The following is a 14,756-nucleotide window of genomic DNA, read 5'->3' on the forward strand; positions in this document are numbered from 1 at the left end:
GTGTAGTGGCAGCAAGCTATTTGCAAACAGTCTATAGTCTAAACTTTGCAGGAACAAACTATTCCTAAAACTAATCCAATTAGAAAACAGTTTCATAAAGGCCTCAGTCCATTGACAGAACATTCAAAATAAGGAAAAGCGTTAAATACACAGGATACATTGTTTTTTGTAAATTGTTTGCTCTTCTCTAGTCACCATTCTCAGCATTGATTTGAATTGAGTTCAATGATCGCTAAATATTTCCCTCCATTTGCTGCTGCAAAAAATGGTTTCTGGGACTGACGGCTATCTGTTTTTTGGTAATATATGGGAGAACAGTAAGTAGTTATTTCCACTGTTCAGGGCACTTACACTTCCCTTTCAGGGCACCTTAGGTTCCCTGCTCCTCAGCAGTCACCTCTCTTTGAGCAAGTCTACACTAGGAAATTATTTCAAAATAACTACATTCAAAATAATAACTCCCAAAATTACAAAATCAAAATAGTGTGACCACATTACAGGGGAGCCTTGAAATGAGTTGAAGGCAGGCTCTATTATTGTCAACATGGTACCTCGACTTAGAGCCCCAAGAAGCACCGAGAAGTAATTACTTTGAATGACTCTGGGGAGTAGTTATTTCGAAATAGCAGCAGTGGAGCATCCACACTAATGCTATTTCAAAATAACTATTTTGAAATAAGTATTATTCCCCGAGGAAAGCAGGAATATAGATTTTGAAATAACCAGCCCCTTATTTCAAAACAACAGGCTTTGTAATGTGGATGCGCCACTTATTTCAAAATAAGGGGGATTATTTTGAAATAACTCCCCAGTGTAGACCAGGGCTTTGCAGAGACCAATATCTCTCTTTTCTTCTTGATCAGGGATTTTTCCAGGCTGCATTGTTTCCTGCCTACACTGTGATATCTGCAGCAAGCCAGACTGCCTAAATAGGCTAGCACCTGCACTTTACTTTCTCTTCAAAGGTTATGGACATTTGTAATTGGCTGCTGCTTTATGTTGCCACATAGGGCAGCTTTTTATAAACAAACACCTTTAATCTTAAGATCAAAGTGTTACAAAGAAAGCATATTAAAAACAATTAAAAAAACTACACTCTTGCCAATAACTTACCCCAAAGATCACTCTACTACCAAAACAAGAACGCTGGTAGGATTCATTCTTTGTCTCTTGGTCTCTGGAGAATCCAGTTTGAGCTAGTAAATACAAGCCAACCCAGGATATGGTATTACACTGTGAGGGAATTGCATCCTGGCTGGTTTGCTTTCATTGCCACACACTGTTTTTCATTCCTGGCAGTGTTGTGGTAGGCCTGCTTCATGAAGTAGAACATGATCCTATTATCAACCATTCAGTTTAAACAATGGACCCCCATAAAAAAGATACATATAATCCTAGTATAATCCTGGCCCATAGTAATACATATGCTTAATACCAAACAATCTTTCAGCATCACAAGAAATTGCTGTATCTGCTACAATAATCTTTAGTCATGTTATCCAGTCCAATATTGAGGAAATGTTACCCACCACAGTCCCAATATCCAATATAATCTGAGATACCCACTAACAGTGTAGTGTTGGCTTTGCTTTACTGCAGTAGTGTATCTGGATTTATATATAATTGGAGATGGGTCACTCACTGCAATGTTGTTTGCATCTAACTGGGTTTAGACTAGGGTTTAAATTTAAGTTTCATTCTGGTTTAAGTTTGGGGTAGGGCATTGCTTGAAATCTCATTATATTTTGCTCCTAAATAGCATAAATCGTATGAAAATAGCTGATCTTGGGAGAATTCTGAGATATGTAATTTTGCAAAAGCAATTTCTCATGCAAAATTTGCATACTCTCACATGAACAGATAGATGGTGTCACAAGATTTTGGCCACATATAAATTGGACCCAGCAAATAAGACCCTTTTGACCCAAACCCCTACAGTGGGGCAGAAATCCAGAGATTAGAATACAACACTCCCTTCCCCCAAATTCAAAGGGTTTCAGAGCTGAGATTCTGGTTGTAGTCCCTCAGACTGTATAAAACATGAATAATTTAAAAAAGCCATATGCTCTGCTTTTCCGTATTAATAATAAAATGGATGATAGTCATTATTGCAATTTATAGACCAGATTATGACTAGTGCTGTTCTGGCATCAGGAAAGAGAGAGTGAGGGTATAGCTCTTCCTACTCCAAACAAGTCTGGGGCTCCTGGACACACTCCATCCCTCAGAAGGAATTCTGTTTTAATCATAAAATGGCAGGGATATGGTTCGCTCAAAACTGCAGTTTGAAAGAAACGCCTCTCTCCCCTGGGTTTAAACACCCTTATTAAAAAGAACCTTCACGATGTTCCAGATTGGGTTTCCTTACATGAACCTTTACATCTAACAGATTGGTTTACCTAGGAGGAGCAGATCTCTTGCTCTGTAAAGGCCCGATCCACAGCCCCTTGAAGTCAATGGAAACATTCCCATCGGCCTCACAGGGCTTTGGATCAGGTCCTATATCTCTGTTGCTGTCATAGTGCAGCTCAGTTTCAGTATTTCAAGCTCCAAATACTTCATTTCAGGTTCAGGGTTAAGGAAATTCAAGTTCAGAGTTACAATTGCAAGACACACACCTAGAGGATCATCTAGTGTTTCAAGTTAAGGAATTAGTACCAAATATCTGCCTCGATGAAACCTTCAATCACACTCACATTTTGAAACTTACTGTATTTATCCCTCCACTTCTGTTTGAAGCTCTGAATCTGAGTCTGAAGAGGAGCCAATTACAGAGGAAGAATTGGCCAAGCTGAAGGAAGAGGTAGAAGAGAAAAAGAAACTAATTGCCACATTGCGAAACAAGCCCTGGAAGATGAAAAAGAAACTAGACATCCTGAAGTATGATCAGATTCATAATGAATAACACTGTCCCTGTAGTGTTTGTACTGCATACTCTCTTGTTGTTTTTCCTCTCATTTTATCTTTTTTTCTATATCTTTCTATTTCTTCTCTATGTTGAACTTTAAACATAGCCCCCATAAGAGATCAGGCTCTTCTTATTTTTTTTCTCTGACAGTCCATCCTTGGGATTCAAGTGGCATTGTGTTACTGCTCCTTCACCTCCTTAGATCGGGGGTAAAAATGATAAAAGAGTCAGATTTGTTTTGTAGGGGTACGTCTAAACTACATGGCTCCGTCGACGGAGCCATGTAGATTTGTTGTTTTGGCAAAGTCAAATGAAGCCGCGATTTAAATGATCGCGGCTTCATTTAAATTTACATGGCTGCCGCGCTGAGCCGACAAACAGCTGATCAGCTGTTTGTCCGCTCAGCGCGCTAGTCTGGACGCTCCCCTGTCGACATCAAAGCCCTTTGTCGGCAGCCCCAGTAAACCTCATCCCACGAGGAATAACGGGGCTGCCGACAAAGGGCTTTGATGTCGACAGGGGAGTGTCCAGACTAGCGCACTGAGCGGACAAACAGCTAATCAGCTGTTTGTCGGCTCAGCACAGCAGCCATGTAAATTTAAATGAAGCCGCGATCATTTAAATCGCGGCTTCATTTGACTTTGCCAAAACAACAAATCTACATGCCTCTGGCGACAGAGGCATGTAGTCTAGACACAGCCTAGGATTCCGCTACACACCCTCATCAGAACTTTCTGATCATGATAGTTTCCCATAATTTTCTTTGGAGGTGTCCTGAGTGCCCTCTGATGGTTTGTGTTGGCTGCAGTGTTAGCATATATTTCAAGATTTGTGGAAAAATTATCTTCCTCTTCTCTGCCTCTTAAACTGTGGGTGGGACCATGCCCACAGTTTGGGAAGGTACTACCTTCCCCTGCCTCTTATACCCGCTGCCCATATCTGAAGTCTTTACATTAAGACCAGATCCTTTTAAGATACATGTAGTAACTTGTGGGCTTGACACAGAAATCACTTATTGAATTTCTATGGCCTGTATTATGTGAAAGGTCAGACTAGATTGAGGTGGGCAATAGTTTTTAAAAGGGAGCCACTTCCCTCCTCTTTCCCCTCCCCCTAGAGAAAAAACACCAGCTGTTTTAAAACATCTGGCAGTTCTCTCTAGGCGCCTAGGAGGAGGAGACCTCGTACACTACCCCTACCCCCAGGCCAATCAGTGCCTGTGGGTGGGGGAGTGTGCGAAGTCTCCTCACCCCCGCAAGAGAACGTGGCAGCTAGAGTCAGATGCCAGCACTTCTAAAACAGCTGGTGTGTCTCTCTAGCCACTGCACACTCTTGCGGGGGTTTGGAGACTTCACGTGCTCTCCTATCTCCAGGCTCTGTTTGGCCTGGGGGAGCGGCAGGTCAGCCGCGGGCTGGATCCAGCAGTTTAGTGGGCCGGATCTGGCCTGTGGAGGGCCCTTTGCCCACCCCTGGATTAGATGATCATAATGGTCACTTCTGGCCACTTTATGATCTGTAGGTTTATGAACTGCATTGTAACCAGTCCCCTGATTTTACTACTACTATCATACAGGTGGATATGCTCTCTAGTGTCTGTCAAAGTTCTCTCATTGTTTTAGAAACTGTTAAACCTCATTCCAGGAGGAATAACAGCTAATTCGAATTAGGGCTTTACTTCAAACTCCCATTTCGGTGCCGCGTGTAGACGCGGACAGTTATTCCGGGCTACTCAATTTCCAAAATGGCGACCGCCCGGGAATATGCTAATGAAGTGTGGGATATTTAAATCTCGTGCTTCATTTGCAATTTCAGTAATAGGTCGAACTAGGGAGCTAGTGTAGACATACCCTTAGATACTTTTGAAAATGTTACCACTTGACGCCTGATTTTAATAACCCAAGTTTGAGAATGTTGGATTTTTAATTTAATTTTATTTTTATTAAATAATTTGCTCCATCCTTGCCGGGTAGCTATACCATCTGACTAACTGAGCTGGGAGCGGAGTGGTGCAATTCATATCAAATAGTTGTTACCCGAAGGAATTGGCTATGTATACCAATGCACTAGAACATTGGCTCCCAACCGCTGGTCTGCGGACTGGTGCTGGTCTGTGAACCACTGGCTGCTGGAAAGTGGCAGCTGCCAGAGCTGAAGCCGACTGTTCACAGTGGTCCAGCTCCAGACACTGTGGTGGCTGATTTTGCCTGGTGGTATGCTGGGGCTGAGGTGGTGGCAGCAGAAGGAGGTAGAGCAGGAGGCGCCTCCCTCCCCCCTCCCACCCAAGTAAGATGGCAGCTTGGCTGGGGCTCTGCACTTCTTCCCACGCCTCTATCCATGGGGGTGTGAGAGGTGCTTGGGGAGGGAGGGGGCATGAAGAAGGAGGCCGCCAATGGCCATGCTTCCTGGGGGGGGCAGCCTCACTTTGGGGAGTGCAGGAGTGGGATGGTGTTAAAGGAGTGTTGGGTGAGGAAGTGGTGAGTCATGGGGCAAGGGGTGTTGGCATGGGCTGTAGGGGTCAGAGGTTAAAGGATCAAAGGGCACAGGATGTAGGGGTGAGGGGTCAAAGGGTGTTAGGCACTGGGGAGCAAAGGGTTGGGTTGGGGCTAGGCAGAGAGGCAACATTGTATTTACAGAGTCATTATTTGCATAATGACTATGCAAATAAAACATTACCAATCTGCCAAAACTTTGTGAATGGATTTGCCATCTGCGGTACAAAAAAGGTTGGGAACCACTGCTCTAGGATATGTCTACACTGCATAGATTTTCCAAAAAATGGCTAGTTTTCTGAAAAAACCTCACTTACGTCCACACTGCAAACATGTTCTTTCAAAAAAAAAAAAAATCAAAAGAACAGAGGGGTTTTTCTGACATTGGTAAACCTCTTTGTATGAGGAAGAAGACTTTTTCCAAAAGAGCTCTTTCGGAAAAAGGCGTGTGTGGACGTGGAAGAGGGAGTTCTTTCGAAAGAAGAGGAAAGAAGAAAAAGCACAGGTGCCCTGGTGGCCACTTTGTCCATAGTAATCACAGCTTAAATGAGAGATAGCGTCCATTCAGTGTGGACATTATCTTTTGAAAAAGCAGATCGCTTTTTCGATGCAGTTTTGCTTTGTAGACGCTCTCTTTAGAAAGAAGTTTTTTCAGAAGATCTCTCAGAAAATCTTCTTCCAAAAGAAGTCTACAGTCTAGACATAGCCCTAGAGTTAGGGGGGGGGAGAGGGTCGAGTTGTCCATTTACTTAATTAAATCTTGACAAAGTGAGATTTTATTGGAGGTTGTCTCAGCATTCTCTCCATTTCCTTTGCTTTATTTTTTCTTTGGGGAAAAATCATTAACACAGAAGCTTCTGTTCAACTTTGATGACCATGTTAGAGTACTAAATGAGCCTCACACTGACTACAAAAAGTGATCACATTGTAAAGAATTTCATTCTGTTTTAGAAGGAAGTGTGTTGTTTTGTTATTTGCTCTTTACCTTCATTCCAAAAATGTGTGAAATATACATTTTTAATGCGCAGGTGCAGAACTAGAATACACAAAGGAAGACACTTACTATTACATTAAGGTCTGGCTTCCAAGTGAACGGTTTTTGGTCCTATGGCGATAGGACCACATTTGAAAACTGAGTTTCTATATTTGATTCTGGAGAACAGTTCTAATTCTCATTGTTGACACAGGTTTATGGTTTACAGACACAAAGTATACATTGTCTAATCTACAGAGGCCATTAATTGCTATGTAGTCAGAGCACAGTCTATTTCATTACCATGCAATCTTGCAATTATACAATAATATGCCTTACAACTATATTGAGTAGTTTTTATATTTAGGGAAAACTTTAAACAAGGAAGTAGTCAAGTCAATGCCATTGTGTGAACTATAATTAAATGAATGACAACAGAATATGAAGGAGATGGCAGACATAGATCAAACCCGTATCCAATAACTTGGGAGTGTCTGTAGGAATGGTGACAAAGGATGTTTGGGAGGGCCCCTAAAACATAATTGCTTCATATCAAATAAAAAGAGGAGGGAGAGACTCCGGAGGCTGTTAAAAGCAGCACGCAACAGGGAAAGCAGAGCCCAGGAGCTGGGGCTCGGTTCCATTGAAATCAATAGTAGCCCTCTGAATCCTGTGGGATCAGTGCAGTAGGGACCCGTGAACAATTTTCAGTGGATGATTTCTAAATAAGAGGGGAGGTGGCTGGGAGAGGCCGTTTAGACTTTGTTTTTTTTCTCCAGTTGCTTTACTTTCCAAATCAAGAGTAGCCATAAAAATAGATGTATTGTCCCAGAATATTCTATAAATACAGCATGACAAGACACAATCGCGAACTTCAGTGGGACAAAGGAAAAGATACTCTTCTGCTATTAGCTTCATTCCCCCTCCTGCCCCATATCTGTACTTCGATTCTGTTGGAATGATCTTATTGGCAGTCACCAAACCCAAATTAAATGGCACTATCATTTGTCCCTTATTACTGCTGAACCACTTTCTAAGTGAGCTGCCACCTGGCAACAGTTGTGTTGCTGTCAACTTTTAGCCAGTCTTTTTAAGGCTGACTTGGAGAAGTTCAAAGTGATCAATATTAATAGGACATTTCTTTTTAATGACTTTTTACATGTTGGTGACTGAAACCTTCCTGAACTGTTACTGAAAAACGTGAGCGATCCACTTGAATCCTGTTCACCAACAGCAACCTCTTAGTGCTGTAATACATCCTCTACTTTGTAAATGCTGAACTGTCCTACATGCAATGTAGCTAGCACTTTGGAAGCTGCAACCTAATACCTAAGATTAATAATTAACTTGGGCTACTTAAGGGCAATACTACCTGGCCCCATGAAATATTTAGTAGCTCCTTGTATTGGTAATTAGATTAATAAGTTTTCTCTGAACCAAAAAAGCTCTCACAATTAGGTAAAGGAGTACACCTTGGGCCTGTCTTACACTATTGATAATTTACCTATAACATGACACCAGTGATTACAAAGCTCACTTTCACTTTTCTGTGTTGTTTTTGGCAATTCCTCCTATCAGTGGGGTTGTATCACTTAGCATATAGTGCGTAATATTTTTGAAGATGCTTCTCAGAAAATGAGCAGATGGGATTTAATAAATTGTTGCAGTGACAGGACTGATCTTCCTGTCCATCTCACTTTCCTTAGCATAAAGTGAAGAGGCTTCTTAAGATTCTCCAGGGATGTACAAATAAATAAAGTTCTTATTCTCAAAGGTAGGGACTGAGACAAAGGGCTTTTCAAAAATATGCCTAGAAATAATAAGGTGCCTCATGTACAAACATGTAGAAGACAGGGAAATACATTTGTTGGCTGGATATAACCTGATAGTTGCATGTTCAGAGCCAGCCAGGACACAGGAAGTTTAGCAGGGAGTGGGGGAGAATTTCCTTAGTTTTCCCCCTGGACTAGAAATCCCTCACAGCAACTAAATCAGAAGTAACCCATTTTAATTCACTGGGGTATCCCAGTACAAAGCCACTGAGAGTTTCTGGGGGGAGAAGGTCTGAGCAGGAGCAAGGAGAAAGCACTGTTCAGTAACTATTTAATAGCTACAGCATCACATAGGGCTTATGTGCTTTCATTATTCGTTTCCTTGAATTTTTACTGCAGACATATTCCCTGCCCCATCGCCCACAGGCCCCTTTTCAAGCTCTACTCCACCACTAGATTTGTTTGTCATATCTCTTGTTAAATACTCTAATGGGAATTTTTCATGGAATTAAATTGTTACTGAGATTTGCACGCAACTACCTATTAAATAGGGACTTGAAATTAGGCATGCAAGTATTCCTGAATGCAGCTGGATTGCAGCAGAGCCCAGAATGGCTTCTCCATATATTTTCCTGGGCCAGGGTTTCCCCATAAGAATGTTATTCATTGGCTCTTCCTAAAGCTGTAATGAGTGTACAAAAATGCTCTTTAAAAGTCAGTTCTAAGCCAACCTGCACCACCTACTCCAGAAGAAGGTACGTATGTAAAATATCTAGTGTAACTTTTGAGATTTCAAGTGCTTTCATTCTGATACAAGATGCTGGATAGTGTAGAGCTTGTTCCATTTACCAACCAATACCATGTAATCTATATTTGCTTTTGTTTGCTGTGGGATGTGGGAGAGGCTTCTGAGTGGTTCTTTAACAGGAATGGTGAGTGCAAAGGTATTTAGATTCTGACAGGCAAATAGCTCAGCATTAAATATACAGTTAACCCCGGGTAAAGTAAAGGGTCCCCTTCTATTTAAAACAGAATATCTGCCTAAGTGGATAAGTATGACCCAATGTGTTTAGTAAAGTTAAGCCCTTAAAATACAGAGAAATTAAATACTGTCCTGCAGATAAGGGATTTTCATAACATATACAAGGAACCACCAGTGGCCTTGTTAGACAGCTGAAAAGATATGGCCTAACAGATAATAATAAAGGAGGGAGGGGCTAAATGAAAGAGAGAGGGGGAAGGAGAGCTTTATTGGGGGAAGTCATGGGAACACTCCAGCAGTAGTCCAGGAAACCTGGATCACTACATCTAAAGGGCAAGAATTTAGTTTGAACTAGAAATCTGCATCCATCTTGCAGAAAGAAATAACCTGCCACTCCCTCGTCCTAGCCAAAGAATCTAGCACTTAGAGAGGAATGACATACTATATTCTAATGCAGAGGAGAACACATAAAAGACATTTAATATAACATTCTTAGCATTATAATCAAACGTTTCCAGTTTGCATCCTTGGATTTAACTGAAGCATTGAATTAGTTATCTAAGAATACACGTGTTTATAAAATTTGCCAGTGGAAAATAGTTTCTTTGTTTGGGCTTAGCTAAACTCATGCTCATTTTATAACAGAAAAGAGGATTTCTGGAGAATTTCTGTGCTCAGCTATGTATGTAGGAAGATCTAACGTATACTAGGGAGAAAATGTTTTCACCCTAGTGATGCTGTGTCAGTCTTTTGTTTGACTATTATCCTTCTGATTCTCTACTCTCCTCTTGTTTCACTTTGAGAATTGTAAGTGTTAATGTTGAAGACTGGAACAGTCAAATAAAGTCGGTAGTTTCTTCAGTCCTTTCACAATCTGGGTCTCGTGTTTGGATATAAAGTCTCCACAAATCAACTAATGCCACAGTAAATGTCTTGATAGTGATTCATTAGGTGACACTCTTCCTTCTTAATTGAACAAAGGGGCTACTTCTGAACACTTGTCATTAAATTCCCACAATATTTTTCATAATAAGAGAGATTAGCTTTGGTTTATGTGGCAATGCTGAGCTAGCTAATCTTCTTCTTCTTCTTCTTCTTATATAAACATCACCTGCAGCTTTTGTGATGTTTTGACACATTGCAATGTTTTTGTTTCCATGTGTATTAAACCTGTGGGTAGCAGATCTATTGTTAATAACTCCAGTCAGAGGGACTCAGGCAATTAACCTGTTTGCACAGCTTCCAGAAAATAACTGCACCACAATAAATAACTAGCATTTCTTTAGTCACCAAATACCTATACAGTCAGATTTGCTGACTACCATCAATATAATATTTTTGATGGGACTGTGAAAACATTTGATTTTACGAAGTCTATTTTCTTTTATATAGTACTAGAGGATTTACCCAAGTGTTGTTCGGATCCTTTTTATTTTTCTTCATTTAAATCATTGATCTGGGGTGGGGCTGGTGATGAGGAGTTTAGTATGCAGGATGCTCCAGGGAGAGAGGACAACCCCAGCCCTCTTTCACTGCAGCACCTTGGGGCCAGGGGAAAAGTGCCTGTCCATAGCTACTGCAGCTGCAGCAGGCACAGTTTGGGGAGGAATGCCTGTCTTTCAGCTGGGGGACAGACCGAGATACAGACGGAAGCATAAACAGACAAATTTCCCTGCCTTCTGCTTCCCCAATAGGGTTATAGCTATCCTCATCCTCATCTGTCCCCTTGCTCCCTGCTGTGATCATTCTGCAGTATAACTGTCCCTGCTAGCAGAACCCTCTCTGCCCATTTTATGAGAAACAATCACATTCCAGGCACATTCTATTGTCCTGGCACAACCAAACCCTCACCTTGTTTTAAGTCATGATAAGAGAAAGCTGCATACTAAATATGGTGGTCCTAGCTCTTACCATTTAGGTGGAAGTTCTGAACAGCCAGGGCTCATCTAGACTATGCTAGAGTGTTGAAAAATGAGGTTTACGAGACTTTTCGAAAAATGACGGGGCTTGCCAGAAAAGCCGTGTCCAAACTACTTTCACTTTCAAAAGCTCTTTCGTAGTCTTGATGAGCCCCCAGACACTCAGACAGATAAACTCTCTGAAATATATAGTAGACTTTAGACCTGGTCATTCAGTAGTTAAAGCAGCCACTTCTCTTCAGTAAAAGTACTTGCCTTTGTATGTCTTAGAGTTCATGCTCACAAACGAGAATAAAATGGGGGTGAAGATGATGAGTAAAATGACTGGTGTCACCTGATCACCATTTTAATATGCGGACATTATACTATATCTTATAAATATGTGAAAGGAACGCTCTTTTCTCCTTTTCATTCTTATCTCCTAGCTGTCTCACTAGGGAATACTTTAATAATTTTGTCAGTCAAAACTCCCATCTTCTGGAGCCAATTGAAACCATAATTATGAAAAATTGATTCAGGGTGGTACAATAAAATAAGACATGTGTGGACTATATATAGTCTAGAAGAGAACTGACACAAGGGAACCCTGATTACAGTCTATAAAAATGTTCAAGGTAACAATTAAAATGAAGAATAATTCATAGTGTTCCAGTGGATGAACAGATTAGGACCAATGCCTGAAGAAACAGAAATATTTCTTAAGAAGCAGCACTACTGGGGAATAGGCTAGATTACAGAACAAGACACTGTGACTACAGATATTCAAGAATAGGCTAGCTAACATTAGCAGGAATTAAGTAAGGATCAATTCTGGAAAATGCAGTTGGCTCAGCAGACTAGATGACTCAACTTGTTTTCCTCTGGTTGCACTAACTGTGATAAATTTTCCAGAAAATGCGAAGTATAAGAGTATCATTAAGAGAACAGTGATATATAAGCATCCAATGAAGAGTTATAGGACATCCTTTTAAAAGTTTAAGTGGCAGGAATTCCTGGTTTTACAATAATATTATATGTATGTCTCTTGGTCCTTATTTCTCAGGGAAGCCCAGCTTTTTGTAGAAAAATTTGAAGGTGCCCTTGGAAAAGGAAAAGGGAAAAAGTTTTACGCATACAAAGTGATGATGACAAAGGTAAAGATTTTATTTAATCCATTTTGTACATGGCAAAAACAATAGACTATTATAGATTACCACTCACCATACCTTAACAAATTCCACCCCATTCTTCACGTGAATTTTAATCTCCCATTGTCCCAAAGCAAATGTTAATCAAACCTCTACCTGCTGTTTCTGATCTATCTTCAAGACACTCCCAATTTGTTCCATCAAGAGTTCCATCCTGGGGAGATTAAAAAATGGATTATGGGTTAGGCCTAAAATAAAGAAAGCTGATGAAAATCATGCTCCTTGAGAAGATTCAGAATGTTTTGCTTTCCCCATTGCAGCAGAAAAACTCATTGCATATGGCAAACCTGCAGCTTACGTATTAAACTGGAACTGTTCCCTGCTCCTTCATATAGTGCTTGGACGCATTGTCTCTTTGCATCAGAGCTGAGAGAATGCTGAAAAAAAAAATCAGTGCAAATATTTTTTTAAGTTTTAAAACAAATATTGCTTCAACCATGGTCGCTATCAATTTGGCTTCAGTTTCTGTAGACATTTGCGCAACCACATTTCACTAGCATTAATGTTCATCAAAAAACCCACAACAAATTTTCTATTTTGACATTCCGAAATATTCCTGGAAAGCCTGATTATAATAATTACATTCTTCCAGTTGTGGGTCAGAGACAGTACCAACTACAACTAAGAAGTACAGTTTGAATTTCAGATTTGGAATAAAGTATGTTAAATGATCAGAAGCAGATTTCAACTCAGATAATCATAGAATCATAATAGTGAAGAAAAATCACAATCTGCTCAGACATTGCAGAGAGAGAGAAGAGGGCATGTCAAGGCTGTTCTCCACTCTGGCACTTCAAGTGCTGAATATGGAGGCCCACAAAAGACTTGAAAACACCCTGGCACTAAGGCCTCTCTTTAAAAACTCCCCAAGGTCACAGATTCCCTAACCTTGGATTGGTATCGCTGTCACGACCTGAATGGAAAAACCCGTTTGAGAACCCTGGAAGATGCATTTGGTAATTTCTTCCAGTGGGGTACCCTTCAGCTCTTTAATGCTCCTCCTGGAGAGAATTTAAGAAAACTGTAATTTTTTTTAAATAGCTCACCTTGCATGTGCACACAGAACCTCCTCCCTTCTAGCACACAGGAATAACACCATGGTCTTAACAAGGTGATTTTTATTAACAAAACAAGGAAAACATGCTTGGTAAAGTAGTACTTGCTTGCTAGGTGTTACAGAGCAACTGAAAAATAGAACATAGAGAATTGCTTCCCTATGATTCAGTTTGGAAAGTTACAGTGTAAGGGGGTAGTTACATAAGCTTTGCACAGAGAAGTCCAGCAAACTCCAAAATAAAGAAAATAAGCATCTGATGAAACGTCCCCTGTTCTACTCCAATATCTGATGTTTCAAGGTTCAGTCCTTCCTATGCATGGATGCCACTGGATACTCCATGACCTGTTCCCTGGCTCAGTTCATGTCTCCCAGCTCTCCTCTGGTCACACAGAGGGTACGTCTACACAAGCCACCCGTTATTTCAAAATGTTTTTTGAAATAATGAGTGTGCTATTTCACCATCCCGGTAAACTTTGTTGCATGAGGGTTAAGGGGTGGCTCAAAATAGCATGTTATTTTGAAATTTGGCACTGTGTAGATGTGCCAAATTTCAAAATAAGCTATTTTGAAATAGATTTGAAGTAAAATTTATTGTGTAGTGCAAATTGTGTATCTTATTTCAAGTTTAGGGTGCTATGTAGATGCACCCAAAAACTGGAACAAGAAGGTCGCTGCTTCCAATTAAAAACCCACACACTGTTTTTATTGGCTCTCCTGGCTTCTGCCAACTTATTTCCTGCTTCCTTAGCATTCCTGGAAACTCTCTAGGACCCACTGTCTATAGTTTTAACACTTACAGGCAATTAAGTTAACTGAATGGCTAGAATGCCCAGAAAAGGCTAGTCCCCCTTCCACTCATGACAGCGCAATATATAGCAAATTAAGGGTTTGTTACAAATGATTAATTCAGTTCTATGTTGAATAACAGAGGAATGACTAAGAATGCATCTGAGAACCTTAAAAATGCTGCCTCTTTTTCTTTGTGATACTTTACAGAAATGGATGAAATTTCAACGAGACTTTGAGAATTTTAAAACAGCCTGCATACCATGGGAAATGAAAATCAAAGAGATTGAAAGTAAGTATTTGTGGAAAACAATACAGTTTTCACTGAGCAGCAGGTATACATCCCAGAGGCATCTCTGATTCCAAGAACATCCTCACTGGTTTTTAAAAATAGCTTTCCAAATGTTCTACTCCTTAGAAAGGAAGATGGATCCACCTTCTTAATGATCAGTTATCCCAAGACGATCTCTTCATCATGCTAGAGCACTCTCACTCCTCCTAGGAGTAACAATAGAGGATAAAGCCACATTCTGAACAAGGGTATGTCTACACTACCCCGCTAGTTCGAACTAGCGGGGTAATGTATGCATACCGCACTTGCTAATGAAGCCCGGGATTTGAATTTCCCGGGCTTCATTAGCATAAGCGGGGAGCCGCCATTTTTAAATCCCCGCTGCTTCGAA

General features: G+C 40.6%; 1 protein-coding gene across 1 annotated transcript in view; it reads left to right on the plus strand.

Annotated features, from left to right (window-relative positions):
- TMC1 (transmembrane channel like 1) overlaps positions 1–14,756 on the plus strand; it is a 101,321-nt gene that overhangs the window by 35,280 nt on the left and 51,285 nt on the right. Inside the window, exons 4-6 of the mRNA XM_075932632.1 lie at positions 2,740–2,880; positions 12,086–12,176; positions 14,284–14,365. Of these exons, the coding sequence (XP_075788747.1) occupies positions 2,740–2,880; positions 12,086–12,176; positions 14,284–14,365 (314 nt within the window). The remainder of the gene's footprint in view (positions 1–2,739; positions 2,881–12,085; positions 12,177–14,283; positions 14,366–14,756) is intronic.

The sequence above is a fragment of the Pelodiscus sinensis genome, chromosome 6 (genome assembly GCF_049634645.1).
Source record: "Pelodiscus sinensis isolate JC-2024 chromosome 6, ASM4963464v1, whole genome shotgun sequence".
Taxonomy (NCBI): Eukaryota; Metazoa; Chordata; order Testudines; family Trionychidae; genus Pelodiscus; species Pelodiscus sinensis.